At 40.9% G+C, this 19883-nt stretch overlaps 1 protein-coding gene across 2 annotated transcripts in view; it reads left to right on the plus strand.

Moving 5' to 3' along the window:
- The window catches only part of rnf130 (ring finger protein 130), a 52403-nt gene that overhangs the window by 16969 nt on the left and 15551 nt on the right, over positions 1-19883 (plus strand). For both annotated transcript variants that reach the window (XM_023843033.2, XM_023843032.2), the window contains exons 2-4: positions 2464-2658; positions 10525-10775; positions 13264-13335. In XM_023843033.2, coding sequence (XP_023698801.1) covers positions 2464-2658; positions 10525-10775; positions 13264-13335 — 518 coding nt within the window. The remainder of the gene's footprint in view (positions 1-2463; positions 2659-10524; positions 10776-13263; positions 13336-19883) is intronic.

The following is a 19883-nucleotide window of genomic DNA, read 5'->3' on the forward strand; positions in this document are numbered from 1 at the left end:
ATGCATGCGTCGCACGGTTCGACGGTTCATGACATGCGCAATGTAGCCTCGTGCCCCGTATGTGATGTCAGTGTGTTTCCCTTTCGCGCGAAAGAATAGGCTATATGCACAGAGCGTTGTGACGTAGTTCCGGTAAAAGTTCAGCCAGCTAAGTAATTTCCGGTAGCCTTTCGTTTGCTGCGTTTAGCTCGTGTTTTCGGCGTTACCACCGTCTCTGAAGAAAACGTTTAAATTTCAGCCAACCGATAGCACAACATCTGAACACTGTTGTGCGCCTTTGTTGTGTGACTTTATTTAATGTGCGGTTAGGCACTTTGTTAAAGAAAATTAAGTTATCTGTGACAAAGCACTCCAGTGAGTGTCATGCCTCGATCGTCCGCTCTTTCCGTGTGCCACGCCCCCTCGTTAACCCTGTGTGGATTCCCCGTGTTTACCAGCTGTTCCTGATTGTTGTCAAATTTGTCATTACTCCATTGTATTTAGTCCGCGTTTCCGTTTCTTTCTCCAGTCCGGTCATTATATTGCAATTCTGCTTTACCGCTCGTCTGTGTTCCTTTTGCTCATTAAACCCCGCATTCCCCCGATCCTAGGTCTCCTCGCCTCTGCTTCCCCGGTCAGCGTTGTAACAGTGAGCCTGCTTCCATGCTGCAATGTGAACATTTGCCATGTTCCTAAAAATTCTGTTTATTGCAGTGTCTGACCACACAGACCTACAGGCTATTGCCAGATGATCATACTAGACATATCAACTGGACATATTTTGAACTATTACAAATTGATGTCTTGTACATACACAGAAACTGGATTTTATCGATTACTCAAGAACATTCAATATAATGAATACCAATTTTTTTCACGTTATATATATATATATATATATATATATATATATATATATATATATATATATATATATATATATATTTATATATATAACGAACCGAATCAGGCTTAATCAAGATAGGTGATTTATCATTTTAACGATCCCCAATTAAATTAACCCCGTGGACCGGACAAATACAAAACGAATGATTAAACATTATATGCGTCTCTTTTTGTATGTTTTCTAAATAAGACCGCATGCCCATACCCAACTGTAATAGCGATTAAAGCGATCTATTCTTTTAGCATTTATGTTAAGGCAAGACTTTTATTTTATTACTGTTCTGGGATTAATAATGTTTAATAATTTTAATAATGTGCTTTAAGTCAAGTCAAATTCAGTTTATGCATGATTACATGATATAGCTTTTTTAATAGTGTATCCTAAATTGTGGATAATTAAGCCATATATCATATGCTGAAGTACATTTCTGGAGTGTTAAAGATTAAAAGAAAAAATAACAAGAACCGTACAGAACCGAAAACCGTGACCCTAAAACCGTGATACAAACCGAACCGTGGGTTTTGTGAACCGTGCCACCCCTAGACTTAAGTGTGAGATCAAATGTCCCCACAGTGTGATAAAAATGTGTCATTTTGACGTTATGGGGACCATTCTTTTCGGTACCCTCCGGGGAAAAACTGATTTTATAAAAATCCGTGACTGCAATCAAAAAACTAAAAATTTCAAAAAGTCTTAAATTTTGTTTGGTTACTTATCTTTAAGGTTAGGGCTGGGAAATGGTTAGGGTTGCCATAGTTAGGATTAGGGTTATGTCCATAGAAATTATAGAAATTTATGACCTGTGTAAATTGAAACAGCATATCTGAGTTTTGCGACAGTTAAGGGTTCTCCTGCTTTGGAATAAGTGTTTTCTCATTACTTAAAAATCCTTTGTTTGTACCTGGTCATAATTAACTTCCGAGTTTCATTTGGCTTTGATTTGTGGGCACTAGAGTTTTTATTGCTCTAGTCTTTCCTAAGTCATGAATTATTGCAGCAGATAAAAAATTTAGAGTACACTTCCCCTAAATAGCTCATATAAATACAAGCTATGACCTTCTAAGAGGCTTGCGGGCTAAGCAGCAGAAATAAGTTCTGTTTGTTTGTCGCCGAACGGCAGGTCCCTCTGCTTTACAGTTCACGTCACAACATCTCATTTGATTGTCCTTTGCAGGCTTTTTAAAGCTGCGGCAGTTGCTTATGAAGCCCCCTAACTCAAAAAATTGCCCGTCTAAATGCCAAGCTTAATATCATACAGTGGCAAACTTTTGTAGGGAATAAAAGCTGTGATAATGCTTGACCAGGTCATTCAAGGATCAGTATTGGATTATCTAGATGCATTATTGATGACTCATCGATTATGTCTTACCGCTGTTCCCATTTCTGTGAAGGCAGAACCGGGTAGTTGGCATTACAGTAGTTTAGTTTAAGCCTTTCGGTTTAACTACCTGTGTATAGTGCGTAGCTGTACAAAGCATTGGTTTCTCACGTCCTCTTGGGTAAAACCCTTCCTAGGATGATAATGATTTCAAGAATGTGTCACAGTACTGAAAGAGCTTTGTGTCATCTGTCTGCAGTGGTAGACCGTCAAGGCTGCGACCCCCACACCCGGTTCATTGTGCCCCCCAAGACTGTCCACTGGGTGGCATTGCTGCAGAGGGGCAATTGCACCTTCAAGGAGAAGATCCTCAAAGCTGCAGCCTTCAATGCATCCGCTGTGCTCATCTACAACAACTCCTCTAAGGAGGACACAGTGACCATGTCACATGAAGGTAATATCATCCCCATCTTCTGCTTTGACCTTATCAGGGATAATTCATATCAGCAGGTGAATGGCATCCCTTAGCTTTTTACCCCTGATCTAGTCTGAGTATGACTGATATTTTGTAGTCTTCCATAGCTATAACCCTTGAAACTTACATGTAAAATGTATCAATTATCAAATTTAAGCCTTGAAACATCAAAAAGCAAAAATTTGAGAACACCGTTATGTGGAGGGGAAAAAAATCCAATATAAGAGGAAAGATATTTGTATGAGTTACTCTGTTAACAATTTTTATAGAGCTCTCACAACAGCCTTCCCACATGTGCAACACATTAACCTTGTCACAGTCCTCAGGAATGTTGTTTTCTGTTCCTCCCATGTCATGTGCGCTCATTGTTCTTTGCTTCATTCTGGAAACACCACATCTGGCACCAGCAGTCACACTACATTCAAAATGGATGTATGCCTATCCATCAACACTTTTCAACCTTTCTTAAACTAGGGAACCCCAAATGAGCTTGAGACCCCCCTGTCACTCACATGACATCAAAGGTAACTAAGAACTATGAATCGGGGGTTGGGCCCTTGACTTTTATTACATTGCATAATGCAGCTTGCAGTTTAACAAACAGGTTACTGAGCATATGCATAACTGTATTGTCTGAATATCAGTCTCCTGTTCTCACTTGCTGCTTTTGATCTTGCTTTTCTAAATGCAAATGCTTGAATACTGACTGGAGCATAGTCTGTAGTTAGTAGTGTCTATAGTTTTCATGCATCTGTTTCCAATGTGAGTTGCTGCTGGAAAAGATATTTGCTTAATTAATCAAAAAATAACTGGTCTGAGTAGTTTCAATTTATGTTTTGTTCTATACTGGATTCTAATCTGCACAATTCGCGTTTATGTTTTCATATGTTTTTTACACTGGGTTGTGTACTGGTGGTCTTCAGAAGCTCAACTATCTACCTCTCAACCACCAGATCAGTTCTAGGTTTGAGCTGTTAAATTTCCAATGGGTATTGATTACCTGAGGACCAGTGTGAGAGGGTGTTTAAAGCTGAAGTCTACAGATGAATAGGCCAGTCTAATTCTCAAGCCTCCCCCAGTGAGCTCCAGGGTAGGCCCTTAAAGGCCTCTCCACTGGTCTGGCTAATTGAGTTAAATACCGACCAGATGGCTGTGAAACCAGGCTCCGCCCCCTCCCTGGCCCCATTAGCCACAGCTCATGCCAGCAATCTTGCTCCCCACCCCCTTTCTGTGCTACTGGAGGGGCTCCAGTATATGTCCCTGTATGCCCACACTGAGAGCAGCTTGCGATGCCTGGGGGTGCCGATGGATGGATGGGTGGATGGATGGATGGGGGGGGAGGGGGGTGGAAGATGGAAACAAAGGAAAAAAAGGAGATTTTTGTGAGTGATGTTTGATGGGGGTTTGCTTTACTTTTTGAACACTTACTGAAGTAACATTTATCTTGGGGACATTGATACAGTTAACTTCACTCTTTAAAATGTGGATTGATAGGAGTGACAGTCTGATCAGTCAGGTTCAGCTGGAGGGGGTAGTCAGAGCATGGGTATAGGGCTGGGTGTGGCAAGGTAAAGCTCACATGAGGTTATCCAGTTACTATATTACAGTAGTTTTCTTTACCACCAATAATACACCAGCCTCAGATGCCCAGCATGACACCCAGTTGTAGCCCTTCTTATAACTCGGTGGTTCTTTTCTGACTTTCCTAGTGCTGACAATGGGCTGAACGCCTTCTTTCCATTCCTTTTCCCTTTTGTTAAACCTGTCTCCACTGTCATCCTCTGAGGGTAAAAAAGGTCCCTGTCCTTTCCTTCCACCCAAGTGTCATGAGGTTCTGTTTGGCATCTTATGTCAGGTTTAATTAGTTGTTAGCTATGATAGTTTGGTAGGTCTATGCGAGTTTGGTTGTCAGTTGTAGGGGTTGAGTACTCATGTCCTCACGAAGGTCACGGACTTGATGCTGGTCTTACTGCTGGAACTCAGCCAGCAGGGCATTGAGGTGACCTGTTTCATCATATTGTGGACAGTTCACTCACCTCAGTCCTTTGCCCCCTAGTGTAGGGAAGTGGTTAGAGCCCTGGACTCTGGACCTGTTGGCTCTAGATTTGTGTGATGTGCCAGTTCCAGTGCAGAAAGGTAGCAGGCTGAAAAACTTTGTCCGTGATTGATGTTATATTTCTCATTTCTCTAAATGTAGGGTTAGTGGTATTATCTTATGGAATTCAGGTTGAATGGAAGTGGCGTCTGGATGTATTAGTAATAATAGTCTAGGACATTCTGTATGAGTCATAGGTCTGCAGAAGGGTGTCCAGCGTGGCATGGTACCTGAAAGTGATAAACTGGACAGACGTGTGGCCAGGAAGTGTTTGGTGTGAGGTTGCTGTCCCAGAGGGATCGTTTGTGGGCAACTAAAAATACCACAAAGCCGTGCGTGATTCATCAGGTTATTTTTGTGGTCAAATTCAAGCAGCTCCACATTCTGTCTTGTAGGTCCTTAGTGATACAGTGGTGCAGTGGTTAGCACTGTTGCCTTACACCTCTGGGACCGGGGTTTGAGTGTCTCACCTCCTCCCGACCCCCGCGACCTGCATAGCACAAGCAGCTGTGGGAGATGGATGGATGGATGGATGAATAAATAGATGGATTAATGGACGGATGGGTGGATGTCCTTGGCTGGTTATTTATGCTATTGTAGAATATCGATACTAGTGTGGGAAAAGTACATTTGAGGCATAGAAGTTTGAAACTTTAATGGGATTAATCTTCTCCTGGGGGCAGGAATAGGCCTTTATTGAAATGCAGGGCTGTTTGAGCAGTGTTGGCCAGCATGATACAAACTGTCAGTACGACTGGCTTTTGCTCGCCGATCAGATGAAGCTCACACACTCTGAAATATCTACCTGGGTGTGTTTGTTTATGCAGTGTACCACTCTGAGAATAGCCTAGCCCTACTCTGTCTCACACTTGTCGTTAAACCATATGATGTGTTGTGTAGCAGTGTGCTGTCACAGAGCATGCTCCAGGTGTGCAGCAAACAAAGCAGGTAGATTTAGAAGAGGGTGTCACTGGAATCCCTTTGGCATTTTCTGTAAAGGCTTAGTCAAGCAATGGGGAGTCCAAGTTTATATACCAACTCACTGAGTGAGGTGAGTGAGTGAGGTGAGTGCATTTGTAGTAGAAAACACGAGACAGTCCATTTGCTGTTTGGAGGAGCGATAACAGGGCTTGTGGCTTACAGTTGCTCTGCAGCTGTTTTAACTCTGCACCTGCAGGTTGCACAGCTTGCCATGTCCTGGGTGTGAGTTTGCATGTAGGTCTGTCAACTCTCACGTGTGTGTGTGTGTGTGTGTGTGTGTGTGTGTGTGTGTGTGTGTGTTAGTTCACAAATGAATTTCAGTAACTTGCGCTGTGTTAAGTGTTGCATAAAAAGAAACCTTTTTATTGTCACAATGATAAATATTACGTGTTGAAAAATCCAGATATGAAAGTTGTTGAGACTTTGTGATTGATTGTGTGCATGTCCACATAATACTTCAAATTCTCAGACTTGAGAGTTCCTTTAATATACTGTCCTTGTCCACCAAACCCTTTGACCTTCTTGTGCCTGATGCTAGGTGTGTATTTGCTCATGCCAGATCTCATAGGTTATGTACAGAGTATCTGTGTCCAAACTTTCACACTGTTCTGGGCTGCTAAAGTAAAGGTAGTGCTGCGTGGCATGGACCGGGCGACCTTCATCCATCCTTTATCTCCCTGTAGATGACTGGCCTGCTGATAGGCCACCCCACTGGGAGGACCAGCCTGCTTCATTTTTGGGGGAGAGGTATTCCGGGGCAATCACCATGGCAGTTTTCCATTCCCATGATGCTTTGTTTTTGGTGTAGAGGTGATACCATGAAGTGCAGAGTTCTTTGGGTATTTGCCAAGCAGATATTCAAGTTCCAGGTCCAACTGATTTGTGAAATATTTACCATAGAATGAACACAGACTAGTACATTGGGTTGTCTCTGCTGTATTCTCTCTGATATTTGGAACCTTAAAACTATGGCGTTACATCAATGTCAAAACTAGAGCGATGAAACATAACGTAAAAAATATAACCCTGCAAAGTTTTAAAATTTTGCCTGTGTAAATATCCCACTCATGAGCACAAATGTGAAACTCAGGAGCACAGAAAGATAAATCGCTTGTTCATGTATTTTAATATCACTCAAACTGTCAAGTTTTGACATGGGGTGGTTTTGATAGTTTGAGGGTGGGCTCATGGCCGGTTCTGTTGCGAAATGCTATTGGCTGATGGCTCCTGGTTTTCTGATTGACTGCACACTATGAAAAGTTGTTCCAGAAGACTATAGTGATGGGAATTCAGGCTCCTTTTAGTGATGGAAATAATGGCTCTTTGAAGGGAGCAGGATCTTATGGCTCTGAGCCATTCATTTTTCTTATCTTCTTTAGGGGGAGAGGGTTACTAGGTTTATCCGTGAAATAATCACTAAGTTAGGGGTAAGATTTGGATCAGATTCAGACTTAAACAATCCCACCAATGACCTGATCAAGGATTGCATCACATTATAGTTTTTATTATCCATATGCACATTCATAACCACTAAATTCTTCATATTTAAAATCTACTACTCTCAGAAAATGTAAATAACAGACCAAAATATGATTGCAGTGAGTGCTACCCAACCCACTGCAAAGATTTTAAAAAAAGCCCCCCCTCCCCCTTCTGCTGCACTCAGAATGTTTGTGACTCGCCACCTTTGCTGTATTTGATAAACTGCAGAAGGAAATGGTTTTTGGTAATGGATACTTGCTCAAAAACATAAACATAACAATATGATAAGAAAAGAATGGGGTGCATTCAGATGACGGTCATTCCAGCTGAGAAGAAGCGTAAGCGGAGTTAACAGCATTTATTTTAGCTTATTTGATTTATGCAGTTAAGAAGGTCTTTGTACTGTGCTGGGTGCTTTTCATTTTGATATTGGTATTAAAATGGAATGCTATTTACCTCTGTAGAAGTGTAATTTATGTGAATCAAAACATGGAGCTGCATTGGAGAGTTTCATTTATATAAAAGGTGAAATACATCTCACCCAGCTCAAATTGTCCTTTATATATTTGTTTGTCATGTGCGTTGGCTCACCTGATGATTTATTTGGTCACTATTCATCTGAGGCTGAAGTTGCTTGGATTCTAAGGATGTGACTGCTTGAACTACTTCATAACGCAGGATTGAAAAAAGGCTCGTGCCTTTTGTAAGTAGTCTGTTGGGTAAAGTGTATTGAGTGGTCTTACACACAATTGTTCTTAACCAATGTCTGCAAATTGCAAATGGCTCTCTTAAACACTTTTGAAATATGCTTGACACCCCCCTTTGTGTTGGCTGTATCAGTTCAGTCTGACATTTCATAATAAATCGTAGAGGTTGCAGTGTTTTAAAACAAACCACAAAACTGCTTGAAGTGAGTGCAATTTCGGAAATATATATAGTACTGTGCAAAAGTCTTAGGCAGTCCAAAGAAATGTTTAAAGCTGTTTATCTGGGTAGCAAGTGTACTTTGGCTTAGAACAAAAAACACAATTTAACATTAGAACATGTGCAAATTAAGAGTAACAATAAAAACTAGTAATAATTTCTTCTGTTTTCTAAAAAGTTACTGATATCTAGTTGGATGGCTAGATGAACACTAATAATAATATAGTTTTACACCAACACTAGGATAATTTAAACATAATTTTCTATGTCTGCCTAAGACTTTTGCACAGTACTGTATATTTTTGAAAAATGTGTATCTTCAAAGACATTCTGTTGGCTTTTAGTTATGTTTAACAAATATTAGACTGTAGTATAGTAGGAGAGGATATTTAGAAAATATTAGAATATTGGAAAGTTATCAAATTATTTTTGTCCCCAGTCGTGGCTACTGTCTACCCAACACCAGAATTTAAATGGTCTGTTTTTGTGCAGAACACCGAACAGCTTAGGGAACCTTGGTGTGGCACAAACAGGGAATGGTACAGTATTGCAATTGGCATTTGTTGTTTGACACAGTTTTACTAAATTTAGGGAATGTTTGGGAATGTTTTAGAGCAGGGGTCTCCAACTCCGGTCCTGGAGAGCTACCGTCCAGTAGCTTTTCTATCATACCCAGCTTCTGATGAGCAACACCTGTTCTCAGGTAAATACCAGGAGCAGGTGTGGCTTATCAGAAGCCAAGTGGGACAGAAAACCTATTGGATAGTAGTTCTCCAGGACCGGAGTTGGAGACCCCTGTTTTAGAGGGTATGGGGAATGTTTGGGGGGGGGGGGTTAGAATGCCCGATAGCGAACATAGAACAGCTGGAAATGAATCAATAGTTCAGTCTCATACAGTCGTGCAGTTCTAAATGAACCTCGGAAATGGTCAGTATGTGTAGTGATGAGGAGGGCGGTGGAGATTAAGCATAAACTTTATAAATAATTAGTATTTAAAATTGAAAGCCTGTATACATGAGTTGTCAGCCAATGCTATTGCTGTCAAATGCATGGAATGTCTTTATTTTTCTCCAATTCAGGGTTGGGTCCGGGATACCTATTAAAGGTCAGATACTTGACAGAACCTAGATACCTACTCATGATCAGACGGTGTATGACCTGTTTTATGAGTGAAATATGTCTTAACTATTAATAGCAACTATTAACAAGTGCTGTTCTTATACTGATATGACACAACTGATTTATACACCTAACATTCAGGTTTTACAGTAGGAAGGTGGAGACACCTGAACCATTAAAAACAGTGAGTGTAGTGGGGGCTTCTGAGAGAGTTTCTGCAGGAGTAAGAAATAAAGATGCATTGTTTCCTGGAGTGTCTTTATCGCAATTAAGAGGTGAAAGTAACGGTGGCCTCTAGTATACCCTGTGGCCTCTAGTATACCCTGTGGCCTCTAGTATACCCGGTGGCCTCTAGTATACCCTGTGGCCTCTAGTATACCCTGTGGCCTCTAGTATACCCTGTGGCCTCTAGTATACCCTGTGGCCTCTAGTATACCCGGTGGCCTCTAGTATACCCGGTGGCCTCTAGTATACCCTGTGGCCTCTAGTATACCCTGTGGCCTCTAGTATACCCGGTGGCCTCTAGTATACCCGGTGGCCTCTAGTATACCCTGTGGCCTCTAGTATACCCTGTGGCCTCTAGTATACCCTGTGGCCTCTAGTATATCCGGTGGCCTCTAGTATACCTTGTGCTGCTCAGTTCCTTGTGAACAGTTCCTTGTGAACAGTTCCTTGTGAACAGTTCCTTGTGAACAGTTCCTTGTGAACAGTTCCTTGTGAGCTCACTAACCTTGTGAAACTTTAGTATATGCTGTAACATGAAATTCTCATCCTACTGCTTCTCCAAACACTATCCCTATATCCTGTGACATGCAGCTGCAGTGCTTTTTCTGTAGCTTCTCCAAACACCGACATACATTTTTGACATGCACTGCTTTGTATTTAGCTAGAACCTGTTCAGCTGAATCACACCTTTGACCTTTTGAGTGGATTCGATTAGTGAGAATAGAGCAATTCCTGGGAGACCAGAAGGGTCTTATTTATGTTCCACCAGTGTCTCAGTGATCATTCACCATCTCCATCATCTCTGTCCCATAGTGTCCTCCCCTGCTGACTCAGCCTGTTTTTATTAAGCAGTGCACATGGATATAGAGAACTGTAAACAGCCGTTAAATGTTGCTACCTTCCTGCTCTTCTCTGAAAAAGGAAATAGTACAATTATAGCTTATCCACCCAGGTATTCCTGTGTTTGTTGTCTTTGTAAATGTTGCTATTAATGTTATGACTTTGTCCTCCACTTCCAGGCACAGGCGACACCGTAGCGGTCATGATCGCAGAGTCTTATGGGAAGGAAATCCTGAGTTTACTGGAGAAGAACCTGACCGTGCTGGTGACCATCGTGGTCGGGGGACGTGGCCCTACCAAGAACATCAATCGCGGCTCCCTGGTCTTTGTCTCCATCTCCTTTATTGTCCTCATGATCATCTTGTCTGCTTGGCTCATCTTCTACTTTATCCAGAAGGTCCGCTACACCAACGCCCGAGACCGCAGTCAGGTAAGCAGTGGGGATCCAATTGCCTCTGTTATTCTGCCAAAGAGAAACTCCCATCTCTGTTTATTCTCCTGCCTTAAACAGTCCATCTCAAACTGACCCCTCACAGAGCCACCCACACTCTGCACTTGCCCCATACCCATTGTGCTCCGCATGTAACATTTTGTAATAAACAACACAAAACAGTGAAAGGTGTAGGCTGTTACTGCAGGGAAATCCATCTGTTAAACACAGGAGTAATAATTAATAACTCAGAATAGGTTACATGTGTATCAGTGCAGACTCTGATCAGAAGGAAAGTCAGAAGTGAAGATTGCACTTCTGCTGGCATGGTCAACTAGTCAACACTTCGCACACAGCCCACACCAAAGGCAGCTTTTATATTACGCTATAAGTGAAGATCAATAGTTTCTCTTTGCCAAATGTGCTTTAGAGTGATTCATACTGTTGTAACATTTTACATTACTGTGATAAATCAATGCTGCTCACCAGAAAAAAATAGAAATCCTTGCTGTCCCCTCATCCGTCGGTGTATGTCCATGTATCTGTGTTATTGGGCTTTTGTCTGGTCATGAGACTGACTTCAGTAATGTTTTTTTCCAGTTTTGGTTCAGGGCTGTAGTCCGTGGAGATGTTCTGCAGTGTTTTTTTTTGGTTAGCTTGGAAGACGGCTTGGATGTCACTCTGACATCAGTAGTCATATGTTCTCTCTTTTCTCTTCAAATGAACCACCATGCCTCCCCCTAAATACTCATCTTGGACCCTTTCTGCCATTGTCTGTGCTGCCTTCCAGTTGTTCCTGGTGGTATGTTTTGCTAACAAACCATGGACCTCTCACACACCTCCTGATCCCTTTCCCTCGCTGTGTGTGTGCCTGCTGCTTAGCTCGCAGTCCAGGGGTCTGGCGGCGTGTGTGGGGAGGCAAAGGACGGGAGCCATTGATTAGCAGCACTAGCCGTGAGGTTGCGTCAACAGGCAGCATTGACCTTGCACTTTGCCGGTGTGACTCAGTGTCTTTGAAACATGCAAAGGCTATGTGGTTATTTGCGAAGAGGCAGCATGTATTTCCGGCTGTTAAAACAGCTTCTGTTGGCACCTCTCTAGAGTACAGGGTGTGCTCAGCTCACTATTCGCCATAGAGAAAGACATTCTTTTTGCTCTATAGTCAATATTGTTGAAATGAATGTAGATGGAAGCCAATACTTTCCTTATCTTTGTGGCCCACTGCAACAGGAGGTATAAGACCCCAGTTAGTACCAGTTGAAAAGAACCTCTGTATAACCTGTATATAAGATCTCTTCCAGTTTCTCCACAGCAGCAGAAAATGTAGAGCTGTAGTGTGTGCTGATGCCACCAGTGTTTTGTAACGTAAAATTTGAAGTATATAACATTGAAATATATTTGCAGTCACGAACTAACTGCAGTCTCACCAAAGCAATGTAACATGTAATATAGTCTTCTTAATTGCTTGTTTTTTTTTCAGCAGTCAGTGGTGGCATCACTACTAGTAAATTCCTCTTTGCCAGTGTTTAAGCAAAGTGGGAAATGGCATTGACCCACTCAGAATGTGTGAAACTAGACAGCCTTCCTGCCGACAGGCAAGTGTGAGAGTCACATCTTTGTGACCAGCCAATAGTATTCCAGCTCTGCTGATGCCATGGCAGACTGCCCTATCAGAGTCTAGTTTGTCAGCTCCCCGGCCATGCATGGTGATACTATGGTATTTAATTCTGTGCAGTATTTTTCAACTAGCTGCAGGATTGTTTTTTGAGCGATGCACAACATTTTTGACTATCAAAGTTATGACAATCAAGTGAATTATTAAAATCAAATAATTAATAATTCTGACCCTCAGTATACAGTGAGAGCTGTTAGATCTTGCATATGATTAGGAGATGAAATCATACCCTGGTTTGTTTGTTTGTTTATTTATTTATTTAAATATTAAATCCCCCAGACAGGATAGTGGAGACTTCAATGGGAATGTAGAGAATATGTTCCTAATGGCAGCACTCCACTGGGTGGCTCATCGGGTATCACTGTCACTTCACACCTGCAGGCTTGGTATTCAGATCCAAGCCCGCTGTGTGTGTGGAGCTTACACATTCCTCCTATGTTGCATCCAGGTTATTCTGTTTCCTACTGCATTCCAAAGACATGCAGTTAGGGGAATAGCTTTTCTAAATTGCTGTGTGTGTGTGTGTGTGTGTTTCCTGCAAAGGACTGGCATCCCATCCAGGGTGTTACCCTGAACTACGCTGACTGGGATAGCATTCAGCCGGATAAGCATTTGGATAATGAAGAGATGTTAAAAATGAAAGAGCAACAATCACAGCAAACAGCAGATACAAATGGCATAGGAACAGCAGTTTCCAGAAGTGTTAAAATGTTACATCATTGGAAACGAGCTCTTTTTAAAGGCAAATGTTTAAAGACTCGGTCTTCAGTGCAGTAACTGTATTCACTTGTATCCATTTCTCTGCTGTGACAGCGTCGCCTCGGAGATGCCGCCAAAAAAGCCATCGGCAAATTGACCACCAGGACAGTGAAGAAAGGTGACAAGGTATGATTACCACTCCACTGTTGCACCCGCTGCTCAGAAACGGGGTCTTCAGGTGACCTCTAGTGACTGTAGTGCTGCTCATTGGTTGTTCAGAAACATTTCAGCAACACTTAGATGGCAGGTTATCTGTTTTTATGTGGTTTAGCTAATAATCCATTTCTGTATATCAGAAATGGGCAGAAATACAATTATGTGGGTCAACAGATGCTAAGGTACATTCCTGAATATTTTGTAGAGATTCTTGTTCTTGATAACAGGGTACCCACCTGCAGGTGTGACTGAAATGACTAAAGTTCCTGTTCTATAAACTGTTCCAGTCTGCAGGTTTTGTGACAGAATAATGCAAACCTGCATTCACTATAGTCACATGCCAGGCTCTCATCTCCTGGCAATTTTACCTTTTCCATTGATTATCTTACCCTTGGTGTTGGAAGATACTGCTCTATGCTCTGGCTATATTTCGCTATGGGTCCAGATAGAACTAAGCAGGTCCAGTACTACGTGTCATCTCCACAGCTGGGTCAGGCATCAGGAACAAATCCCTGGTTGACAGGTGAAAAATGTTTTATAATTGGCAGGTTAATGACACCCCACTTTCTTAGAAGGGAAATGACATCATGATATAATCGCAGCCAGTCACATTCTTCTTGGGGAAGATGATTTCATGTTAATCTCACTTGCGTTGTAGATTGACATAACTGCACCAGTCCTAAAAGTAACAAGGAATTGTCTTAGCAGAACTGTTTCAAAAAAGAGATGCTATACATGCATTTCAGAGCACAGTTTTAAATTCTTCAGCTGTATGCATTTTCTTTTCTTTTTTTTTTCTCTCCATGGTACTTCTCATTATTTTTTGTGCTGGTGTGTTTGGTTGGTGGGGTTCCGTAGTGATAGTTAACAACTACATTAGATACACCATCACTCACTTTAGTTTCTTTGCTTTAAGGCTGGATTTTAAGTTCATTGTACAGCAATATTAAGGCTCAGGGATCACCCAAAAAAATAAATTGTCATTGAAGATTGTAGGGGTGCAATGGATCACAAAACTTGCAGTTGGGATCATATCACTGTTTTTGAGTCACAGGTCGGGTCATTTTTCAGATCAGCAAAAAAAGAGACGTATAACTTTGCTTTCCATTTATTACTGAAAGAAGTTGAAGAACACAGAAGAAAGCGATGAAATTTTAACGTGCCCATTCATCTAAACACGCAACTGCTTTGTCTATATCTTTTTACTGCAACTCTGTATCATACAGTAGTCCACAGAGGACATTATCTTAATCTGTCATATGTTGAGATAATAGATTATTTTTCCCATGATCTCAAATTAGCCAATGTTTTTTTTTTTCTCCAGATCACAAGTTAAGTATCGATTTATCTTGATATCACAAAATTTCAAAAGTTATGTCAAGAAAACAAAGGTTGTAATTAGACGTGCAAACAGAGTTTGTCAAGAGAAAGAGCAGGGCAGATTCTATGCCATGGCTAATGCTATTAAATCCACACAGATTTTATTGCATTCTCACCAAAAGTCTAACATTACCCCCATTTGCTATACACAAGGAGGGAATTCATCCCTGTTGTGAGAAATGAACTTCATGCCCTGAATGCATGTCCTTTGTGGACTTCCGTAGTATTATTTCTTTAAAAAGTAGTCAAATTGTATTTCACACTATTACAGTATGTTTAAACTTGCAATTAATCAAGTACAGTCCGTTACACCACTAGTAGATTTTAAGACCGATAAATGTATTTATGACTATCAGATGCAAGCATTGTAAGTCAAACTGAACAGGAAATTGCCTTGTTTACCATGTTTGGGCTGTGCATCTGCAAAGAATGAGACCGCAGCTGAAATAGGCATGCAACTACAAGTCTTTTAGTCAAGTCAAACTTTATTTCTAAGTATGCAGGCATACGTTGAAAGTACATAGCATTTATCCAAGACAAAACCAACAAACAAATGAATATGATGTACATGGTGCAGCTTTTGGCTAGGACTGTGTAGTGGGTTCGATTATAAATTATTGTACTTAGAAATGTACATCTGTACAGCTCGCAGTGAAAGAAGAGTGAGTGTATACAGTGATGTACAGTGTAGGGTTGAAAGGCAGGGTTGAAAAATTCAAATTGCGATATTTAGTTTATTTTCCTATAATTTTTGCAATATTGATAAAGCAAAAAAGGAGCTGAAAGTTTACCAAACAGCCAAATGGAAAATGTTATCTACCAATAGTCAGTCAAATAAGTTGGTGGTGTTGCTATGAGTTGTGCCAATATACACAAAGCAGTGCCGACAAATAACTTCCATCCATCCATCGTCCAACCCGCTCATCCTACTGGGTCGCGGGGCGTCCGGAGCCTATCCCGGAGGCAACGGGCACGAAGCAGGGAACAACCCTGGACGGGGGACCAGTATGTTTTTGGACTGTGGGGGGAAACCGGAGTACCCGGAGGAAACCCCACGATGACATGGGGAGAACATGCAAACTCCACACACATGTGACCCAGGCAGAGACTCAAACCCAGGTCCCAGAGGTGTGAGGCAACAGTGCTAACTACCGCACCACCATGCCGCCGACAAATAACTTGCTTTTGCTTAATATTATATCTGTCAAGTATTTCCATACATGCCTTGTTTTCACCAACGCACTGCCAGACGTTTTCCCAATCCAGCACTGGTTCCATGCACTTCCACCACAAAAAAATGGCCCTGGGCTAGAAAAAACAGCTCCAACAAGGTACCCTAGAAAAGCTGGGCTCAGAATTTGGCACCGTGATGTCAACAAAAGTGGGATGGGCTATCACATCCAAACCTTCTGCATACCCAGAAAATTCAATCCATAACCGATGTAGTTTTGTCTGATATCGATGGTGCCACCCGTGAAACAACTTGCCAGCTTATTAGCGGAATAATGTTACATCATTTTAATTTATGCTGTGAAAAACTAAAGATCAATCTGCTGCCCAGATTTAATAATGAAGTATAATTATGTTGCAGGTTGATTAAATAAAATATTGTTGTGAGTGGCGAAGAAATCATGAGGCGGACAGCAAAGTTCAGAATTCAGCATTTTTTAGCATTATTGTGCATTCCTTGAAAGGACAGCAGTAAAACAGCGAGCGAGAATAAACTAACACACAGACTTAATATCGTAAAATAGCTTAAAATGGTATGGATTGAATTTGCTGAAAATAAGATATTTTACGTAAAATATTAACTTGCACTAAAGCACTTGTATAATTCACATAAATTATGCAATCGTTTTTTTTATTCTGTGAAAAATGAAAGATCGATCTGCTGGCTAGATTTAATAAAGTATAAATATGTCACAGGTTGAATAAATAAAATATTGTGGCGTTCCAGTGGCAGAGATAATGAGGTGGACAGCAAAGTTTAGCTTTTAGCAGACTCATTTATTGCACTATCCGTAACAGCAGTAAAACTGAGCGCGAATAAACTCTCACACACAGACAGGGAGCCTTTACAGAGACAAAAGTAGGTACAGGCAATAGAGACAGGGTGCAAGGAGAATTTTTTTTTTTGTTGGTTCAGCAAAATAAATCCAAAAAATAAGAAATTAGCCTTTACTTTCACTTCCATCCATGTAACATTTCTGTTCCGTTCTCTTTTGAAACTGGTAGAAACGCACGTAAGACGCCAAGCGAGAACCAGCCCAGCACTGGCTCCGGCTCTGTTTTGGTGGAAACGAGGCAGCAGTGCAAGACTAATGTTTTTGGATAACCAGTTCTTGTTCGCTTTTCTCTTCCTCATTCATTTTTGTTAAATTTCTTAAACGTGCCACATGCCACTGTCAATGAGTGAGTCCAACAGTAAGAACGAAAATGATTATGAATGGCTTGAAGGCATACAGATTTCATTTAAAAGCAGTGGCAGTAAACTTTAGATTGATTTTTTTTTTAACATATACTAGATGATCTTGAAAAGCAAGCCATTAAAAATGCAAGCTTCCTACGTTTTGTTTCATGTGACAGAGTGAAAATGTTTTCACTTAATGTTGATGGTTTCAACCCAGTTGACTAAATCCTTGCAGTTATTACGATGTGAGAGTTGAATGTGCATAACATGCAATGTAGAAACACATAGTGGTACAGTCAAACCTCCCTTATCCGGACCTCCAATTTACGGGCACCTCCCTCTACCGGGCAGTTCTAGGCACGCACATGCGCAAATTAATTTTACACAACCAACAGCTGTTACGAGCCACGGTCTAGGGTTGGGGTGTGACAGAGTGAAAGGGAAACGGGACGTGGAGTAAGGGAAGGACAGTGCAGTGGACAAGGGAACAGACATGGACAAAGGGGCATTTTAAAATATTTTTCTGTTTTTATTGACACGCCATGGACACAGAACAAATAAACCCGGTGCAAAAGGACTCAGGAGTGACTATAGCGAAAACAATAAACAAAACCCAGCTTCCGAACGCAACCCAAAGCTGACTTACCTAAGTGCAGAGAAAACAAAAACATGACAAATTCTACACCTTACTCCCTATCCAAACAACAGCATACAACATAAGCTCGTAAAACAAAAATGGCAATCACTACATATGTACCTGACACACACAGAGCATACACAGAGATCAAAGTGTCAAAGTTCGAGGGGCGCACAAAGACGTTAACCAAAATACCCGGCGAGAGTTCAAAGACAAATAGCAAGTAAGCCAAAGCGAAAATCAGAAATCCAATAAACCAAACAAATCATACACAGTAATATCCATCAAAGAAAAGCAAACAAACAACTATAATTAATTAGTGAGCAGTGCTCCTGAGACATCTTGCAGTCGGCTTTTCACTTCAGAAGACGGAAGTGACGGATGCCGCATACAGAGAGTTGTGGGCGGAGTCTGCACGTGGAGGCAGAGCGATCATCAAATGGAGGGCGAGCTGGAGTACGAGGCTGTGGGCGGAGCTGAACTTACAGCTGTGCAACATCCATGGCTTCAAAAAGGAAGCGTAGTGTCACGTCTCTCCAAAAGAAGCTCGATATCATTACAGAGATACCAAAAAGGAAAATCACACAGAGTTGTTGCAGACCCTTTTGGAGTGGCTAAGTCTACGGTAGGCGACATTTGGAAGAGTAAAGAAAAAATCATCCAGCTCACTTTATGCTGGTTAAAAAATCATGTGCTTTGTATGTGTACACACATATGTTGTACTGTACTGTTCATGTAGTTCTCATTATTTTTTGTGCTGGTGTTTTTGGTTGGGTTACGGGCATTTCTTTCTTATGGGCACCCCTCGGTCCCATTCTGCCTGGATAAGGGAGGTTTGACTGTATTTGCTGACATTTTATAATTATTTATGAAGTTTTTACATTTTGATTGTTCATTCCGTTTTACTATCCTTATACTCTCACCCTGAATATAGCCCTACTTACTGGTATGGTATTAAAAGTCAATATAACAACAAAAAAAACATTGTGCAAGCCTCATGTAAAGCAGTTATTCCTTTAAGTGCAACTGATGCAGAAAGTGACTAGTGCAGATGGTTGATAAATAATTATAATTTTTTGTGGTTTAGTGGAATTCCAGATGGGTGCCGAGGTAAATGTGTGTTGAGGAATCTGGTATGAGAAAAGAAGCTGTTGCAGAATACAGTGGGGCTGGTCAGAGTCCCTGTCCAGAAGCAAGGGAGTTGAAGAGGCCTTGGGAGGCATGAGAAGGGTTGTTGAGTATGCTTATGGCCTTGGGGATGCAGTGATTGTTGAAGATTTCTTCGATTGAATCCAACAGAACTAGTTAATCTATTGGCTTGTTTTAGCCTACAGATTGCAAAACTATAAATAAATGTTATATTTACCCAGTTCTGCTTCTGGTTTTGCTTAACATCTTAAATGACACTGTTTGCAACGAATTAACCAGATGATTGTTTATTTGTTGCAATGCACAGCTCAATGCTTCTCTTTGGAATAAGTTGCTGATGTGAAATACTTGACTGCAAAGAAAAAAAAGGGAATTATTGTAATGACTGTTAAAGTTTAGTGTATTGTAATACAAGTACGGCAGTTGTTATATTGAGAGTTGGTCCACTCTCTTAATTATAGTAGCAGTAAATGTCATTTCAGCAAATGTTTCAAAATCAGGATTTTGTGTCACAGCTGGTAACACCTGAATGAAATATTATAAATTGATTTGCTACCTTGTTTCTGCTATTGGATACAGTGTATTCCATTCCATTTCTTCTGTATTATGGCCACTAGGTCAGTAACGATGGAATTGCATCATTTGTGGTTTGGAACACACAATGAAATAAATTAATACATATCTTGACAGGTTTACCTAAAATCCACAAGTAGGCTAGATGTTCAACACAGAAAACATTATGCCAATTAGCGCTGTGAGTTAGTTATGGTTAGTGCTGGAAAGCCCATCTCACATCACTTAAATTAGGAGTTTATAAACATTCTTTATATATATATATATATATATATATTAGTGCTGTCAAACAATTAAAATTTTAAATCAGATTGATCACAGGGTTGCTGTGGATTAATTTCGATTAATCATGATTAAATATCATTCATT

Source organism: Paramormyrops kingsleyae, chromosome 10 (assembly GCF_048594095.1).
Source record: "Paramormyrops kingsleyae isolate MSU_618 chromosome 10, PKINGS_0.4, whole genome shotgun sequence".
NCBI classification, from domain to species: domain Eukaryota; kingdom Metazoa; phylum Chordata; class Actinopteri; order Osteoglossiformes; family Mormyridae; genus Paramormyrops; species Paramormyrops kingsleyae.